At 40.3% G+C, this 20,617-nt stretch overlaps 1 protein-coding gene across 1 annotated transcript in view; it reads left to right on the top strand.

Moving 5' to 3' along the window:
• Positions 1 to 20,617, top strand: part of WWTR1 (WW domain containing transcription regulator 1) — a 128,362-nt gene that overhangs the window by 105,912 nt on the left and 1,833 nt on the right. The window contains exons 5-6 of the mRNA XM_090275749.1: positions 12,613 to 12,746; positions 17,199 to 17,311. Coding sequence (XP_090131875.1) covers positions 12,613 to 12,746; positions 17,199 to 17,311 — 247 coding nt within the window. The remainder of the gene's footprint in view (positions 1 to 12,612; positions 12,747 to 17,198; positions 17,312 to 20,617) is intronic.

Genomic DNA, 20,617 nt, shown 5'->3' with positions numbered 1-20,617 from the left:
TATGGCCTTTCATGGTGCCTGGGGGGGTTTATGGCCTTTATTGCCAAAGCCATTGGATAGGTAGCTGCTAGCCATCAGGGTAAATCTCTCTCTAGAAGCATTAAAGGCCCAAAGCCCTGCTTCAAACCTCGTGAGTAGAATCCAGTGTCTTCTTCCAGCCTCTCTGCCTGTACTGTCTTCAGAGCTAGTCTAAGGAACTAGCTATACCAGCGTGAGTGGTCTGCAAAATTGCTTGGGCGTTGATTGGGCACCTTTGTGCCAGACAGCATTTATCCATTCATTGATTCATTCAGTCAACAGAATGTTGCTCTGTGGGCTGGGCTCAGTGCTATACCTCAAAAATTGAATAAAGAGAATCTCTAAGGGAACCCAGTTTTTTCCCTGCTTCAGAGGCTTGGCCTATGCAAGAGCAGAAGTCTTGCATCTGAGTTGCAAAATGAATGTAGCACGTTTTCAGGCCTTATAAATTTTACTGGCTGCATTTTGGGGAGGAAAGCTCCAGTTTATTCTAATTCTTCAGACTTTGCTTTATGACTCCCATGAAACCAGATATATGGGTAGCTTCCTTTCTCTTCACTAATTTTTAAGGAAATACATAGTTTTAACTATTTTAGAGAGCTTTCTTGCAGGGTGTTCGGGATATGTTAAACTTTTTTTTTCTTTTAGTTACAGCTGATACTTTAAAAAAATACACATTGATTTACCATAAATGAATAATGTGTTTCTCATCAAATACATTCTAAGATATGAAATATCTATGCTGTATGAGATTTTAAAAACATGGTGAATTAAGATAATTCCTTAGAGCCTTTGAAAATGAGGGAAATGAACATAAATTGTGCTTTGTTGTTCATTTGAACTGTCCTCTAAATTTGAGGTCATCTTTACACTGTAACTACAGTTGTGCCTTTTACCGTGAGGATTTATGTCCAAAAGTTTCATGGTTATTTCTGGGTAACAGTTGTTTATACTGCTTTTAGATAAACAGTATCATGTTTCTCAGCAGGAAATAATTATATTATTGTTTTCTGTCTTTGGATAATAATTCCATTTGGAATAATTTTTGTATTTGATAATGTAGAGTAAGTTAAACAGTATTGTTATAGTAACATTTGTATGTTTTCTCTTAGTTTTATATTTAAATAAGCTTTAATGAGTATTTTTTCCTTAGACAAAGCCATAATCGTTCTGTAGAGAAAGGCCTGTTTCTCAGTTTCCGCCTCTTTCTGTGTTTTCTTTCTCTTGCCCCACCTCCTTCTTTACTGCAGAAAGTATTTCTGAAAGGGGGTGGGGAAAAGTACCCCAAATTGTTTCTTCTAGTCTAACTGTAGGTGCCTTTGAACCAGAATGTAGTATTGATGGTTCATATTACAGAAATGCCAACCAAGTTCCTTAAATGCTGATCCCTGGAGGCTGTGGAATTTGGTGCATTTTGCTGCCTCATGGTGTGCATTCCACTATGTAGGACAGTGGGGAGAAAAGTTGTCCACATTTGCTCACAGAGGCTCACATAGCTCAACTTTGACCGTGTGTGTGTGTGTGTGTGTGGAGGAGGAGGAGGAGGAGATGGAATGGATAGTTCATGTCTTGTTGTTTTTATTATGGGATATAGGGAAAAAGGTCTAAAGAAACTTTTTAATGGCAGAAGATTTTGTTCCCCATCTAGAGCAACCTGGTCCTTAATGTCAAAGATATTATTTAAGGCATTATAATAAATGGTGTTGGAGTGCTCTAGGATAGTTTTCTAGGGCATTTGCCAAGATGCCTTATTGTGCAGGTGTGGATTATGGCTATCATCTTGGTGGTTTTTCTACTTGTTTCTTTTGGTGATTTTCCTGGTTCATTAGTTGCACTTAAGTCAGGGCAGAGGAAGGGAAATGAACTGGCAGTAAAAGTGATATTTGGCTCACCTGTTAGCTATGTTGGAGCATCTAGTAGACATGTTATAGGAATGGAGGAAATGATTGGTTCTGATGAGGTCTGAAGATTATCTGTAGACTTCTGTATGTTCATTCTGCCCACTCCCATGTCCTTGGTGGTCAACAATTGCCTGAAGGTCTTTGGCTCGCTGCTCTCCTTGTGCTTGAAGGACAGCCCTAGTTGTAGAGCCTGTCTTCACAGGGTCCTTGCTGTGCATGGACTTCTACCTACATGCAGTTCTTTCAAGGGAGAATTTCTGGTGGTCCATCTCTGTAGTAGAAAGAGAGGTTGGCAAATTTAATAAGTAGATGAATTTATTCCCTAATTCCTGGGAAATCATCACTATTCTGTATATTTTTATCATGCTTAAATATATGATAAATATGAAAGCTCCTTATAAATTATGTACTGTATAAATATTCTGTTTCTTCTCCTCTCCCCTCCCCTCTCCATCTCCTTCTTTCCCCTCCTTTCCCTCCTCTTTTTTCTCCCTTCTTCTTCCTCTTTTTGCTTCTTTCTTCCATGCCATTAATCCTCTAGGCATACAGTCTGGTGATATTGTGCCATGGAAAAAACCACTCCTCAGTCCACAGTGTACAATCTGATGTACACCTCACGATGCTGAGTGCTCAAGTCTTAACTCATTGTCAGTGAAATCATGTCAGGATAGTAACAAAATGGGTTTGAGGAAAGTTTGATTGCAGATCTAAAGTGAACCTCCATGCTTTCATGATAGAAAAATATTTTTCATTCCTTTGTCTTACCATTTCTTTATTCAACCAACATTTATATAGTGGAAAATAATAAACGGGCCATGGCTGCTCTTAGGCAACTTATGTTTCATCAGAGAAGACAATATGATTAAATCTTAATTGTTAGCCAAGAGGGTGAATTCAAACTATTCCCTACTTGATGGGGTCCAGGAAGCCACTATCTTTGACTTTTGTTATTGGACACATCCAAGCACAGAGTTCTATGAAAGTGAGCATCAATGCTTCTTTATTTTTTTGGTGGCCCCTCAGGCCAACAAGTTGTTGAACAGCTACAGAATTAGGATCCAAGGGCCTGTGAGATTTTGGTGTCTCCCCAACTGGGAATCTTTTGAAGCAGGAGAGGTTCATTAAAAATAGCTTCTACAATTTACCATTGGCTGCTGTATCGACAGAATTGAACTACTTGTATCTGATAATTGATGAATTATCTCTGAATGTGTCAGGTGCTCCAAGAGCAGGGGTGTCGTGAGGGCAGTGGTTGGGATCCCAGTATAATACCTTGTTAGGAAAGTAGATCTTCCCCTGCTTTTAACAGACATTTATCACAGATGTGGAGAGTGAACTTGCGTGAAAGACCTTCTCCATTGTTCCTGATGATGAGAGTTTAATTTTGCTAAATTTCCCAAAAGCCTGTGAGGCAGCTTTGGGTCCCTCAGAGAAATGGCAACCTTAGAAAAGAAAGCAATCTTAGTTGAAATTGTACTTCCTGGTATTTTCATATTAAAAAAAAAAAAATTCTAATTCAGTTTGCAGAGTTTTCTTTTAAAGTATAAAAATAAAGTTTTTAACTTTTAAAAATATAATTTAAGTTTTTTTCTAATTAAAATAAAAGAAAGCATTTTGCTAAGTGAAAGAAGCCAGATCCAAAAAAGCTATATGCTATATGATTGCATTTATATGACATTCTGGAAAAGGCAAGCAGTAGGGACAGAGAACAGATGAGTGGTTACCAGGGGCCGGGGTGAGGGAGGAGGGGCCAACTACAAAGGGACAGCGCTAAGGAATTTTGGGGATAATGGCACAGCTCTACATCTTAATTTTGGTGACTGTTTCACAACTATATGTATTTGCCAAAAACTCAGAACTGTATGTAAATAAAAATAATAGCAAAGAAAAAACACGTTCAGTATAGAAAATATTTAAAGTACTCGAAAAACAAGGAAGAACTAATAATCACTCATACTTTTACTGAGGCAGAACAACTGTGAAGATGGTGGGTGATTTCTTTCCAGTCTTTGTATCTGTGTGTGTACTTTGTTTTTTAAAACACAATTAATAGTATATCATATTACTGTTTCGTTATCTCTTAATATATTGGGAAGTGATTTATTTATGTTGTATGATGAAGTTGTGCTGTGACTTTGGTTTTATCTATTCTAAGCTACCTGGAATCTTTTCTACAACAGGGCTAAACATGTATTTTAAGATAACATGAGTCACACATGCCTGCAATGACTATAGAATATCCTGCTGTTACAGCTTAAAATTCAACATAGTATTTGCTCAGTATTATATAGGGCATGTTTGCAACTTTGCCCAATGAAGTGGAAAATTTTAGTAACTGGTAGAAATTGAGAAACAGGCTTCTCAGTCCCTATTGACCCATCTGAAAGAATAATTCCTTGACATGAAAACAGACTCATGGCTTTGTCTGAGGAGCAGATTTCCTTTCCTGTGTATTACTCATTTAAATATAAAGCTGGAGGTATGGAAGAGGGATTCTGCCTCAAAGATTTTAATCTGGAAGACTTCCTGTCAGCTCACAGGGCCTGGAAAACTCTTAAGCAGAGAAGCCTTGGCTTCCTCTTGCCCCTCCTGAGGGGTTGTGTGGTTGAAAAACTGTTATTGTTCCCAAAGCAAATTCAGCACTGTTTTTACCTACATCCTTTCCTTAATTGGGGCTCAGTGGACAGGAGAATGCAGCTTGTCAAACAAAAATGCTGACTAAGCTTGGACTCCGGTTGTCAGGGCAACAGCTACGAGGACAGAGGGTTTGGGTGGGAGGCTGAAGAATTTGTTGGCAGGTCTAATGATTTCTCTTGGGCTTGAAAGCCACTACCGGGTCCGGCTGGCCAGCTGGCCGGCTTCTCACAGCCATTCCTGACCAAGGGCCCTGGGGAGGGCCGCACCCGGCTGTGAGCAGCTCTGGTGTTGGGGGAAGGTTTTGAGATCTGTTTTTTGTCATGTGAAGAATAGCTATTTAGAGAGGTTACAAAGTGTCATAGCACAGCAGATCGTGAAGCCTAAATGGTGGCTATTTCATAAAGTCTTTTCTTTAGAACAGGGTCTATAATTTAACTCTTAAAAAAGAAATTTATAGAACTATGTTTCAGGTTTGACTGTGACTTCACCAATTTATAAATCTCTCCAGAGCAGCGTGGTTATTGAAGTTCATTCATTCATTGTTCAACAGATGCCCTAGACACTAAATGCAGAGCAGCGAACAAACAGACTTGGTTCCTTTTCTTGTAGAGCTTCTGTTCTAGCTTCCATCAAGTATTTATTTGCCTGCAAGCCCAGAAATAATCCATTTTCTAAAATGTCCTGGTGTTCTCATGTTGTTGTGGAATAATATCAACTCAAATCTTTTTAAAAGAACCTTTTTGCAAATGTTATAAATTGAACATAATTTTTAAATGGAGGTTCACCAAGATCACCAAGGTATGAAGAACTATTCCACTTCAAAATCCATTCAGCTATTGTTTTTAAGTGAAGAGAGTGTCATGGAATTATGTTGTGACTATAATATAATATCTAAATTATAATGTGTTCCTTAATGTGATTCTAAGAAACAACATCCTGAATTAAAAGAACCACAGACAGACCATGGATAATAATTACGGACTCAACAAATGTCTTCCCTACAGTGCTGGAGTTCCGACTGTTCTTCATAGCAACACTTTGGCAGCTGAGCATGTGTGATGAGATATTTCAGAAAGGGAGGCTCCAGGAAACGTGACAATGAATTTCTAGAACACTTTGGCATAGAGTTAAAAAGAACTTTACGTCAGGAATTATTTTTTTCTATAAAGAAGGTAAATAATTCAGCATTCTGTCTCTGAAGTCCCTCAGGGTTTTGGCAGAGAGAGCAGCTTCTCTGCACCAGAATAACTATCTTAATGTTAGGATTTCAAAATATTGTCTTTATTTTTTTCATTTGTTTCTAATCACCCCACCCTTTCTAATTAAAACAATTCAATCTTCCATTTTTGTGGAATCCCTGGCCACACACACTTATATCAAGCAGAGCACCCTTAGAAAAGGTTATTGTCGTTCGTTTATTTCTCTTTGAAGTACATTCCAGTGAGCAGGAGCTGGCTGGTGGAGATGCTCCCTAGGCCAGGGACAGAGAGGTTGCAGGATGCTTTCAGCTGCTGTTGACTTTCTCACTCCTTGTTGATTTATTCTGCAGGCAAGCTGCAGGCGGTGAAGAGCTGGAAGGGGAGGAGGTTGGGGTTTGCTTTCAGGGACACCTTCAACTGACAAATTAGTGTTTTCACATCCCTTGCCCCTCCAGCTATTGTACCCACCACCCTTCCTCTCCCCCTGCCGCCACCCCCCTCCCAGCTGCTAGGAAAGGGTGTTTTTAAACCTACATGTAATTATTCATTTCAGGGAGCTGGATAGATGACCACAACCTCCACCACAAACTCCAAAGGAGATTCTCAAGTCCTCACTTTGCCACATCTTTCCACTCTCATCTTGGAACTAGAGAAAAAATAAAGTCGTGGTGGAGGAGGGGAGGGGTGGGGTTACCAGAGGCAGCTTTTCAGTTCTTTCTGAAACTGGCCTTTAAAATCAGAGCGTATAACTTTGTTAACGTGTTGTGAATTCCCAAGACACTAGCTCCACCCACATACATTGAAAGGGATCACAGAACTCATGCAGTTCCATCTCTTTTCCAATTCAGAACAGTTAACTGTGTTCAAGAGGTAAATAGCCTATTTCATGAAGTCCTCCTCTAAACTGAAGGCTGAGGGTTAGTATTTCCATTTCAGAGCTGGGAATACAGGCCCAGAGAAATGAAATAACTTGTCCAAGTCCCACAGCCAGTCAGTGAAAGGGCCAAAAATTTGAGGCCTGCCAACTTCAACCCTTGACTTCCTCCCTCTGCCACACTGTCTATGGTGGTTACAAGAACAGACTCTGAAGTCACATCTTGGGAAAGTTGCTCCACTGTTCAGTGCCTCAGTTTCCTCATCTGTAACATGGGGACAATTGGACCGTCACGAGGATGAACTGTGAAAGAGTATGTTAAAATGCTTAAGACTGTGCTTCCCACAGTGTGAGCAATATGCAGGTATTAGCTAATATTGCTGCCTCCAAAAACATTTACCACTATGGGTTGTTCATTCTATTACCAGGTTCTTTATAAATAGGCTTTTTAATCTTTATAACAGCCTAGCAAAACGAGTCAGATGAACAAACCTGGAGGAAGGTTAAGAATTTAGTCCAAGATGTTATAGCTAGGGAGTAGCTAAACTGGGATTTGAACTTCAATCTTTCTGATTCCAAAGATACTGTTTTTCCTCTGTCTAAAGGCACTGAATTTTTAACAACTGCTTGAGAATTCCAGTGTCCAATACCCCAGAGAATTGAGAAGAGCCAGTGTTACCCCTGAATGGACTACTAACTAGGAAGCCCTTCATTGTATCAGCCTCAAGCCTGGGATAGAAGGGATCTTGGTTTCACTTAATGGCTCCTTAATAGTTTGAGAGCCAAAGTGTGCCTCTCAAGTCCCCTACTTCTTCATAGGACATTTTACCCAGACCCCTTCCAACCTAATTTTCTTCTCTGGTCCCTCTTGGTAAAGAACTCAGCTAAGTATAGAACAGAGACCTGAATGTGGCCTTGACTGGAAGTGGCAGTCATTTGAAATATCTAGAGAAGCAGTGCTGACCTGCTGCTTGAGGTGGCAGGGTGGTTTGGACCATGTGAGATGTTAGGGAAATGGGACCCACGAGGCTAGGCCTTGTCCGCTATTATTTGTTACAGTCTGCCTTGCCTTCTAGAATACACTGTGAGGTAGGGCATGGTCTGTGTTGTTCACTGCTGTATCTCTGCTGCTGAGAATAATGTCTGGCACCTGGGAGTCTCTATCATATATATTTTAAAACTAAATAAAGGAATAGCTCTGGCTGGTGTGGCTCAGTGGATTGAGTACCGGCTTGTGAACCAAAGGGTCGCTGGTTCAATTCCCAGTCAGGGCACATGCCTGTGTTGCATGCCAGGTCCCCGGTTGGGGGCGCGCAAGAGGCAACCACACATTGATGTTTTTCTCCCTCTCTTTCTCCCTCCCTTCCCCTCTCTCTAAGAGTAAATAAAAGAATAAATGGATGGGATTATTGTGGGGACTGAGGGAATTGGTTGACTTGGATTTGGAGCTGGAATGAGTGGTGATGGCAGATGAGGAGTGCTTTGGGAGACGTGTGGTTTCAGACCCCAGCTGGGTGCTTGTTTAGGAGTTCAGAGCTGGGACACAAGGAAGGTGATAGTCTGCTGTGGTCAGGAAAGGCATCCTGGAAAAGGTGGTGCAACCAAACCTCTAACATGGAGATCTGGCTAGATGAGGAGAGATCCAAAGTACTGAGGAGTCTAGGAGACTGGAGACTTGTTTGGGAGAACAGGGTGGGTTGGGGTAGAGGGGACAGTGGGAAGGGGTCTGTGAATAGATCACTTCCACGTGGGAGATGAGAGAGACCAGGGGGCTGGGAGGTGCCTCCGGCTTAGCATTTCTTCTGCTTTGACTAGAGGGAGCTGGGGATGGAGCACGGGGTTAGCCACGACCCTGCACCATCGGTTATCTGAGTCGGAGGCTTGAGTCATGTCCTAGACCAACTTGTGCCAGCTGTCCCCCTGTTTTCATGTCAGTTTACTTAGTCCAGTGCTCCCATCTTCTATCTTTGCTTCAGCTGGTTTAGTTTCAACTAAAGTCTTGATGGCTTCTTGTTCAAACGACTTAAGTCAGGTGTTTGCCTTTCATTTTTGCCCATGCAGGGGTACTGGGTGTCACATGGCAGCCAAAATCCTACTGGGTCTGAGGTTTAATTTTATACCTAAATTTAGTTGTTGGTTTTTTAAATCCTCCCTTGTTTGGATGGAGATGTTAGTGAGGTTAGTTCTTTTATATTTTAAAACTAGGATTTTAGTGTCGCTTTTTTTTTTCTCTCCTTTCATTCATGAGCAGAAATAGGAAAATATTGTCATTCAGAAAAAGACTAGACTTTTAGAAATTCTAAATGTAGAATTGTATTATAAAATCTAATTAAGTAAAATGAAACTTCTCACCATTCTTCATTCTCCATAAAAACTAATTTTGTGTTATTCAAAAAGGTTTGCAAACCTACCCTTATTAAAAAGAAGCAATTGTTTTCTTAGCTTTGCTGACTCATCATGATGAATTTCACACTTTGGTTTAATCCTTGCAAGGTGAGAGTTGACCAGGAAGAAGTGTCAAACCACTCAGAGTGGATCAGTTCCATGCAATAGTATGATTTTTAAGATTTTTTACTTTTGTTTTTGCTTTTGTTTTCTGGGATTGGAATATGGAACAGGAGATAATAGTAATAATACTTAGTTAACATTTGTTAAGTGATCTCATGTGCTAGGCACTGTTCTAAGCACCTTTATGTATTACCTCACTTTATCACCACAGCGGCCATATTGGGTAGATGCTGTTATTATCCACACTTCACAAATGAGGAACACAGGGGTTAAATAACTGGTGGGGAGATGACAGGGTCAGGGTTCAAATCCAAGCCTCTGGCCCCGGAGCCCCGCTCCTGACCACTCTGCCCATCTGCTCATCCTCTGTGTAGGAGCGGGAGGAGTGCAGTGCGATTGTGAGGATGGAGTTTGCGCCTGGCTTCTTGGGGTGTACACTGTAGGCTGTTATTTCACTGATATTTGTGGTCGAAGATGAGAATTGAATGTTCTTAGTTTATTTTTTCTTTTATTACTAATTACAATGTAAAATACTTCTGTTTAAATTCCAGTAATGTTTTTTATTTATTCACTGAACAAATATGTATCAAGTACCCACTATATGCCTGGCTGTTAATAGGCAGTGGGGACAGAGGAGTGAATGTGACCGATCAGATCCTTTCTCTCATGGTGCTCACATTCTGACAGGAAAGGCAGACAACAAATACATAAGTTGCTATGAAGAAAATTTAATGCAGTCTTTGAAGAGCTGGCATTTTTGTGGGACACAAACATTAAGTGAGGAACTGGACTTTGGGAAGAGCTGAGGAGCATGTTCCTGGCAGAGGGAACAGCTGGTGAAGATGCTGCAAGTGGGAGAGGCAACGGATAGGGAGTGAGGGAGGGGACATGTCAGAGAAGAAGAAGGAGATGTGAACAGGGCAGTCCTGCAGTGTTTTGTGGGCCACCTTATAGGAGGGTTTACAGCAGGGGGGCAATACCATCTTCAACTTGGCTGCTGTGTGGAACTGACTTGTGGACCAAGAATAATGTTGAAATAACCTTGAGAAAGTGTTGCCCTCTATAATAACTTCCTAACTCAGACTAGCCTAATTTAAATTTCAAAGTTATTCAGGTGCAATCAATAAACACCCTTTCTGCATTGTCTCATTTATTAATCATTGAAGGTCGGAAATGATTCTGTGAGTCTCCTACAGACAGAACATAGCATTGCACTCATGCTGACATGGGAATGAAATCTTCAAAGTGGCAAATGTCCATGCTGAAGAAGGGAACTTTGGTTGTCTTTAATTTAAAGTAGAGAAAATAGATATGAAATAGCTCAAATGTTTCCCCCAATATAGTGTATGTTCTTTCAGCTTTGATTATTATGTATAGATCTTTTGAATTTTTTATATTTAACCACATAAAAGCATTAAAAAATCTATATTGTATTTATTTGAAATATGCCGGCAGTAATTTAAATGAAGAGGACCCCTGACTGGTATGGCTTAGTGGGTTGGGTGTCATACTGCAGACTGAAAGGTCGCTGGTTTGATTCCCGATGAGGGTACATGCCTGGGTTCTGGGCCAGGTTTTTCGTTGGGGGTGTGTGAGAGGCAGCCAATTGATGTTTCTCTCACACATCAATGTTTCTCTCCCTCTCTTCTCATCTGTCTAAAAATAAATAAATAAAATCTTTTAAAAAATAAGTGAAGAGGAAAGTTTAGAGCTATATATATTATCCCTAGTTTCTGATGTTTTCCTTATAATTTAAACATTTTCATATATCGTAACAGATAATGAATAATTCATATGCTTTATTTATATAATATTACTTTTTAGCCCATGAAATTCCAGAAATGATTCTTATATTTATATTCAGATGACCTAAAAATTTCAAATTTATTCAGTATTCTTAAAAGTTATGGTGATCAGATTATGTCAAATACAATGAAATACAGCCTTCTCATCAACTTGTATGTTTCAAAGGACATACAAGTTTTGGCGACAAACCCCACATTTATTAGTGTGTGAGTGTGTTTGAGGGGTTGGGGGTTCCAGTCTCTTCATAGCAGGTTTAGTCCCTACTGTTCATCCACCTGAGACCTTCAGGTAAGCTTTGGTTGGAGAATAAGGTTTCCAATGTACACTGCCTGCCACGGAAAAAGCTATCAGAAAATATTCCATTTTTCTAGATTTACCAAGAAGAGACTTCTAAGATTTGGATTAGGAAGTAAGATTATCTTTAAAAAAAAAAAACAACTCCTTTTTGGGGGTTTGCTTTTTATGGATTAACTGAATAAAATTTGTTAGTTAAGTATTCTGATTATTTGCATTCTGAAAGAGCAGCAGTGAACCAGGAGCCCTTCTTAGCCAGGGTAATAAGTTCAGTATACGTTAACGGTGCGGTGTCTTATCAGTCAGGTCTCTCACAGCTTGTAAGAGCCATGCTACCAGAACTCCTAGTAACAGTGCAATGAACTCTAGTAACCGAAAATTTTTATAGTCGATGACTTCATTAGACTTGTCTAGACAGCAGTTACTCTCTAAAGTCATAGCATGTTGGGGCTAGAACAGATGTAACAAAGATAACTAACTTAGATGACTTAAATATTCTCTTTGCCATTATAGCCATGGTTTGGGGGTTTAAGGGACATTGAGACCAATCTCATTAACCTGGAAAGTGGGCAACTGATAGGCGTACATATGGGAAGGGCCTAGTCTTGGTTTTGGATGAAGTATAAACATAGAAAATATTCTTCTCTGGAAACAGCAGCAAATTTGAAAGAAATCTGATGTCTGGTCATGTTTGTCAAAATGGGAGAGACTCCCTGGAGGTTATGCCTAGAGAAAATAATTGCAGTCAATTCTGTAACCTTTGGATTGACTCTCGTTGGCAAAGTCATGCTAGCTTAAAAAAAATAATTCTAGCTCCTAATTTTTACTAATGAAATCCAGATGCTCTCAGTTAATCATCAGTGGGATTTGGATTGTGTCTGCATGCTTCCCTAACCTTCAGCCACTTTAGTCAGGTCAACAAAATAATTAGTCTAATAGAAAGACTGATTGACAAATAAACTTTTTAACTGATTGTTTTGCTCTCCTGACTATTGACATGAAATTGCCAGATACAACTTAATGTAGAGCTGAATTCTGTAATCCAGAGTTTTAATGGCTGGTAAATGGCAGAGACGAGAATGTACATCCTAGACCAGAGGAGTCCAATTGCTTTGATTGATTTAGATTTGGTCTGAGCATCTGGGATAAAAATAGCCTTGTCTCTGAGAAAATGTCTTGAGAGGCTTTTATAAGATTTGGTTATTTAAACAATTGGATGGGTGGGACAATTGTTAAGTGCCCTGCAGGCAAATTAGGAATAAATGTAAAGTGCTTTGTATTTGGTGAAATGTTTTCATGTGACTAGTGGTTTGCTCTGATCCTGTGACCAAGGGAATAACTCTTGCCTCTCCCTATGACTGGTATATTTCTCCAGGAAGCCGCCCTCTGTAGACAGCTCCCCATGGAAGCAGAGACTCTGGCCACGGTTCAGGCTGCTGTCAACCAACCTGCCATGACCCCTGACATGAGATCTGTTACTAATAATAGTTCAGATCCTTTCCTCAATGGGTAAGTTAACATTTTGGGGCCACTTATTTTGATTCCTTTCTTTATTTTGTGGTCCAGAGCATGATGAATCTTTGTTTATGTTGGGAAAAGGTGGGGAGCCGAAGGTTAGAGCGAGGATAGAGGCAGCAGGTAGAGGGTGGCGGCAGAAAAAATAAAAGCAGAGGAAGTTATCTACTTAAAAAAAAATCTTAAATTCCTAGTCAATAATTCTAAAATGGGGATGACCTTCTAATTTCTATGGGATGGTGTTGCACAGTAATTATTTGAAAGATTCTTGTGGTTTTATATAGCCAGTTTGGAGAGAAGCATTCCATGGGGCCAATAGAGAACATAATAATTTAAAAGTGATGTTCATGGTAAAATGTGAATAAGGTCTATAGTTTAGTTAATAGTATATATCATGTCAATTTTCTGGTTTTGATCATTGTACTATGGTTATGTAAGATGTCTTTGGGGGAAGCAGAGGGAGGGATGCAAAGGATCTTTATTTCTTTTGCATCCTCTATGAGATTCTAAAGTTATTTCACAATAAAATTGTAAACAGAGATGATGTTTTAGAATAGGAAACATATGAGCAGATGGAAAAGATAATTTTGTCAGGATATCGACTTCTGGTCAAGATGGAGGCATAGGTAAATGCAGCTCATCTTCTTGCACAACCTCAGCAAAATTACAACTGAAATATAGAACAACCATCACTCAGAATCACCAGAAAATCGAGCTGTATGGAAGTCCAACAACTAAGGAATTAAAGAAACCACAATCATCCAGATGGGTAGAAGGGATGGAGGGGTGAAGATGTGGAGACATGGAACTGGCTAGTCCCAAAACCATGTGTTGTGGATATAAAACAGAGGGATATCTTGAGAACAAGGGGTCCCACTCCCACACCAAACCACCCAGCCCAGGGTTCCAGTGCCCATAGCTTCTGGCTGTAAAGCCAAGTGGGGGTTGAGCCAATGGAAGAAACTGAGGGATTCTCAGGCCTCTCCTCTTAAAGGACCTTGCATCACAGATGAACTTACTCAGACTCACTCCGTCTGAGCCCCAGCACCAGGGCAGCAGCTTGAAGGGCACCAATGGCATATGGAGAGAAGCTGAAATCTCTGGCATCAGGGCGAGAACTGGGGCACAGCTTCCTCCCAGACAGAACTGCAGACAGTGGCCATTGTACCTTTTCTGAGCCCTCCCCCACACAGAGGCACAGTACAGTGGTACCATATCTGAATCTCCATTAACCTGCCTCACATGGTAAGCCCCACCCCGATGATTACCTAAGGGTCTACCTGATCCAAACTATGGGCCCACCCAAGCAACCCTCCCACCCTGGTAACAGTGACTTTTCTGTATGAAGAGCTGGGTTAGGCACACACTTCAGACCTTCCTAAATCTGCTCAAGCAACAGCTAAGCTCAGTCCTTGTACCTCTCGCTGAGTGGTCCCAGGCCTGGCGCTGGCAGCAGCTGTGTGCAGATCACTTTATAGCTTTAGCCAAGGAGCCCCAGGCAGAACACAGATGGATGCTGACCTTGGCCTGCACTACCTGGGAAACCCCAGAGCCGGTGCATCCAGTGGACAGTTACAGACCACATTGGAGCACCACCCACAAGTCATGGAGCGAGGTGGTTGCTGGCCAGGGGTCACAGCCAGTCCTACCAGATGTCGTCACGGGTAAATCCCTCCCATTGACCTGCTGACATCAAGACTCATCTACAAAAGTAGGGAGTACTCAGCCCACACAGAGGGATCACCTTGAGTACATATCTTAGGAGATAGGAGAGGCTGTGCCACTGGACCCTACAGGACACCTACTACATTAGGCCAGGCTACCAAGACACGGAGTCAAAGCAGCTCTACCTAATATGTAGAAAAAAAACACAGGGAGGCTTCCAAAATGAAGAGACAGAAATATGACCCAAATGAGGGAACAGAACATAACTTCAGAAGAACTAAATAAAATGGAGATAAGCAATCTATTAGATGCAGAGTTCAAAACATTAGTTATAAGGATGTTCAAGGAACTCAGTGTGTACTTCAACAGCATAAAAAAGACCTGGGCAGAAATGAAGGATACACTAACTGAAATAAAGAACAATTTAAAGTGAACAACAATGGAATGCATGAACCCAAGAATCAAATCGATAATTTGGAACATAAGGAAGAAAAAGGCATCCAATCAGTACAGCAAGAAGAAAAAAGAATCCAAAAAATTGAGGATAGTGTAAAGAGCCTCTAGAACAGTGGATCTCAACCTTCCTAATGCCGCGACCCTTTAATACAGTTCCTCATGTTGTGGTGACCCCCAACCATAAAATTATTTTTGTTGCTACTTCATAACTGTAATTTTGCTACTGTTATGAATGGTAATCTAAATATCTGATATGCAGGATATATTTTCATTGTTACAAATTGAACATAATTAAAGTATAGTGATTAATCACAAAAACAGTATGTAATTATATATGTGTTTTCCGATCGTCTTAGGCGATCCCTGTGAAAGGGTCGTTTGACCCCCAAAAGGGTCGTGACCCACAGGTTGAGAACCGCTGCTCTAGAACAACTTCAAATGTTCCAACATTTGCATCATAGAGGTGCCAGAAGGAGAAGAGAAAGAGCAAGAAATTGGAAATCTGTTTGAAAAAAAATTGTTTTGACTTCCCTAATTTGGTGAAGGAAATGGATATACAAATCCAGGAAGCACAGAGAGAGTCCCAAACAAGATGGATGTAAAGAGAACCACACCAAGGCACATCATAATTAAAATGCCAAAGGTTAAAGATAAAGGGAGAAAAACAGATAATTACCTACAAAGGAATTCAATAAGACTGTCAGCTGATTTCTCCGAAGAAAGGTCACAGGCTAGAAGGGACTGGCAAGAAGTATTTAAAGTGATGAAAAGCAGAAACCTTCAACATAGATTACTCTATTCAGTAAAGCTATCATTTAGAATGGAAGGACAGATCAAGTGCTTCCCAAATAAGGTAAAGCTAAAGGAGTTCATTATCACCAAAACATTATTATATGAAATGTTAAGGGGACTTATTTAAGAAAAAGAATAAGAAGATAAAAACTATGAACATTAAGATGGCAATAAACACTTAACTATCAACAGTTGAATCTAAGAAACAAACTAAGCAATGAGCAGAACAGAAACAGAATTACAGATATGGAGAACATTGGGATGGTAGCCAGTTGGGAGGGGGTTCTGAAGGAATGGGGAAAAGGTGAAGGGATTAAGAAGCACAATTGGTAGTTACAAATAGACAGGGGGATTTTAAGAGCAAGTATGGGAAATGGAGTTGCCAAAGAACTTATATGCATGACCCATGGACATGAACAATGATGTGGGGATATCTGGAGGGAGTGGAGTTTGCTGGCTGGAGGGGAGCAAAAGAAGAAAAATGGGGACAACTGAAATAGCATAATCAATTTTAAAAAGTCAAAAAACAAACAACAAAAAAAGGGATATCTTCATGAGTAGAAGTAGTCAACATTATTCTTTTAAACTCAATTAAAGGGCCTTTTCTGTCCTTCCAGAGGATTCTAGCAAACAAATGCAATTTTGAAAGTTATTAAAAATAGAGATGAAACAAATAGTAGCTGAAATAATGAAGTTCGTCGTCGGCAGCCGTCCGTCTCGAGAGACGATGGCGTAGCTTCTTGAGAGTCTATCTGCACCGCCGAGAATGGCTGTGCAGTCCGATTCGGGAGTGACAATCCCTGCCGCACTTGGTACAGGTGAAGGCAGATGGCCGTTGTTGCTGCTGTTGACGCTGCTTCCGCCTCGATATTTTCTGGACCGCCTCCTCGTTGCGCGCAGCCTCCGCGCGTGACGTACCTTGCCTGACCGCGAGCCTCCAGGCTAGGCGGCCGTCTGCTTGAACTTCCCATGTGTTGAGATTTCTGAACATTTCAAATGTTCAGAAAAGTATAAAGAGTAACGTAAAATTTACCCATGTACCCAAAACCTGGATCTTATATTTTTGAAATAAGTATTATAATTAATATTTAAACTCAACCCTTCTACTACTGAAATGTGACTTCTTTTCCTTCTCTCTCTAGTGGTAGCACTATTCACAAGTCGGCATGTATTCATCACTTGAACTCTTATGCTTCTTATTGCCTGATCATGTGTGCATCCAAAAGCAATGTTCAACATTGTTTTGTGTTTTTTTTAATTTACATAAATAGTGTTCAAATTATTTTGAAGGAAAACAATGTCAGTTTACTATGAAAAGCCAGTTTTATTTGCTTGCAGTTTATTACTTTCATTGACATTAGGATGTATGTTTCAAAAACAAATTAAAAGGAGGTACAAAATCTGCCTTCTTCATTACCTGGAAATTTGGGTAGAATGACAGAACTACACTGGGTTAGGATTTTCATGACTATTTTAATTTTGAAGTCTCTTTAGTGGGCTCATACTGAAGTGTCTCCATCTTTTGCTCTCCAGAGGGCCATATCATTCGAGGGAGCAGAGCAATGACAGTGGCCTGGGATTAGGGTGCTACAGCGTCCCCACAACTCCGGAGGACTTCCTCAGCAATGTGGATGAGATGGACACAGGTAGGAGCAAAGCTGCAAGTGCTTGCAATGTATTTGCATGTTGAAATCATCTTTTTAGTTATCTCTATTCTAAAATCCAACGAGAACCACTTAATCTCAGAACAACAACATAAAATGACAACTAAAAAGCATCCCAACTCCCCCAAAACTATTAATAAACTCTAGCCCCTTCCCCATAGTTTATACAAATACAGTTTATGTATGGGCACAAGATTTTAAATTCTGCTTTTTTGTTTGTTTGTTTTTGCTTGTCTTGCTTCATATAGCCCTTTCCTCACAGTTGCATTAGCACATCGCTGTCTGCTTTTCCATTCTTCACAGGTCAATAGTTAAATGCTGTTTGGTTTTTAGTTGTAACGTATGGGACACTTTTTCTCCTGAGAAGGGTACTGGTTTGTAGTTCCACGGGCATGCAGATTTTTTCATGTCTTTCACTGCATTTGGGAGGCAGTTGGCTGTGGGCATTTGAAAAATCAAGCAACTCAGAGGTTTCTAAATTTTCAACTCCAAATCCCGACAGTAATAATGTCCTCCTTCAGCAATTAAAAGGGAGAGGCAGGGTGACTTGAACCGAGTACCTGGCCTGCTCCACTTTCAGGCCAGGCCTCAGCTGGCTTCCCGGTTACCTCTCCTTTCCTGCTCTTCTCAAGGGGTAAGGCCTTCAATTGCAAAAACTGTATTGGGTCTTATTAGCCAAAATCTAGACTTAATTATCAAAGTTCTAAACTTCCAGAGGATATTCTAGAACCAAAAATAAAAGACAGCTGAAATGTCCACTATTTGGAATTTTTTTGATTTCTGCTAGTTTCTTCTTTATCCTCACTGATGATAGAAAATTAATTATTCTGTGATGAAAATAATTGCTTTTCCAGTGCTGTTGTCCACAGTGCTTGTGTTTGTCACACTCTGCTCCCAGATGCCTGCTTTCCCTACTCTGAATTAAAATTATTGGTCAGACAAGCGACTCCCTCAGCTAGCCTGTGTAGGATGCTGGAGTGGCTGCCCCGGAATCTCCTGGTAGGGCGTCATCGCCATGTTTAGAGGATTGCACAGACTGTCTTGTGAGGAGCCACACAGGAATAGTTTGAACTGTTTGTTTTGTTTTACTTTAATTTATTACCTCAGTTTTTTCCTTCTGTCCCTGCCTCTCTTTCTTTCTTCATCTCTCTTTTTTGGTGTGAGATTTATTTTGCCCTCTTTGGAGTGGCTTCTACGTTTAATAATTGTTTGCTTCATCTTTTAAACACTGGGAAGCCAGTAAAGATAAAAAGCAGTTAAATTTAAAAATACCTGGATTAAGGAGACCTAAATCTAAGTTTGACCCAGGGGAAAAAAAAAAAAAAAAGACCTCAAGTGGTTAAATAGGAAATGCTTTAAAGCCAAAATGTGGAATTAAGTGGTGTCCTGAAAAGAACATAGTCTTTGCAGACAGGCAACCTAAGCTAAATTCTTTTTTTTTTTTTTTTTTTAAGATTTTATTTATTTACTTTTAGAAAGAAGGGAAGGAGAAAGAGGGGGAGAGAAACATCAGTGTGTGAGAGATACATCGATTGGTTGCCTCTCACAGGCCCCCAGCAGGGGACCTGGCCTGCAACCCAGGCACATACCCTGATTGGGAATTGAACCAGTGACCGTTTGATTCACTGGCCAGTGCTCAATGCACTGACCCATGCCAGCCAGGGCCTAAATTGAACTCTTGCTTTTCCACTTCCTGGTAGTAACTTTGGGTAAGTGCTGTAGCCTCCCTGGGCCACAGATGTCTCGCCTATAAAGGGAGAGTAATGCACTCATTTCTTAGAGTTGTGTGGAGCCATGAGATCACAGATTTTGGCCCAGAATTCGCTTCTCCTCTTTCTAAGAAGGCTGAGGTAATGTACAGAAGGAACTTGATTAATGTTAGGGCTCGGAGCTAACCTGGTTAAGTGAGTATCCGCCCTCTGAGTTTAGGGTCACTTCTGTGAAGTCTTTGTAGGAAGTGGGCATAAATCCTCTGGAGGGGAGAAATGTAATTACACTGTAACAAAATGAGGAGAAGTTGAGGATTGGCAGAGCTCAAGTGTAGCTAGAAAAGGTGGGTTAGATCCACTGACCACATGTTGAGTGGGGGGGAGCCAGCTGAGCACTGCCTTTGCAAAACGCTGGGGAAACACCAGCTGGACTTGGTGTGAAGAGAGAATATACCAGATAGATAGCAAGAGCAAAGCCTGGGAAGTTATTTATCCTTGCCAAATATCCTGAAATAATCACACCCGTATAAGATTTGCCTGGCTTTTGTCTCTTCCACTTTTTAAGTGGATATTTACTGTGAAGAACAAAAAGATTACGAAGTTGATCCAAAGAGAGAGATTTTAAAATTGTTAACCTCAAGAAAGAACCTTAACTGGTCTCCTCATTCTTTCAATGCCTGAGGAGAAAGGATAAGAGGAATTCTTTAAAACAGGGAGCTTTTGTTTGGCTAAAAGATGTATTCTTGAGTTATTAGAAAGTTAAAATGGAAAGTCAATAGAGATAAATGATTCTAACTGGAGATAAAGGAAAAAAGACATCTGGCAGCTTAGATAGGACATTTTAAACCTCACTTCCATCTGTTACACTCTAGGGGGTAGAAAAAGTTATTTTGGATTTTCTTTTCTATCTTGATGTTTTTCAATATGTGGTTGAACTTGATTTAATTTTTCATTGCCTTTTGCAATGAAAATCCTATAAAATATTGTCAAGAAGCACTGGTATTTTATGAGTTACAGAAAAGTCATTAAGCTTTGCTGTCACCAAAATAAAGTTTGATTATGTTTCCCTCATCACCAGGAAAGAAATAGTTTTTCTCCCCAGAAAATATTTAATGCATATAGTTAAAATGAGTTTTCTGCAGTTTTGCTCAGAATAGTAAATTTCTATGCATGCTTTTTGAAAAGGCTACTTACTGCACTTTTGAGACACAAAAGCTAATTTAATAAGTTTCTGAAAAATGATGCGGTGTGGAAGCTGGCCTCAGTTATCAGTGCTCCCCAGTCTCAGGGTATGTTGTATCCCTTCAGAATATTGCTTGAATTAACTAGCTGTTCTGATGTTGTATAATCAACAGGATTGAGTTTCACGGTTTTTCTTTCTTTTAAGCACAATCAACAAGCATTTATTGTATTTTTGTATGTATATGAGGTTGTTAGTGCAAAGGGTGTCCAGAGCCATGGGATTGTGGTGCACATTATATGGTGGTTTACTCCAGTTTGTGGAAAGGGTAGTATAATCCCAATTTCATATGAGACAACTGAGGGCCAGACGACTCATACATGTAAGTTATGTGTGGCT

Source organism: Furipterus horrens, unplaced genomic scaffold (assembly GCF_987537825.1).
Source record: "Furipterus horrens unplaced genomic scaffold, mFurHor1.1.pri manual_scaffold_1, whole genome shotgun sequence".
NCBI lineage: Eukaryota > Metazoa > Chordata > Mammalia > Chiroptera > Furipteridae > Furipterus > Furipterus horrens.
The sequence above is the reverse complement of the archived record's forward strand: the minus strand, read 5'-3'. Positions and strand labels throughout refer to the sequence as shown.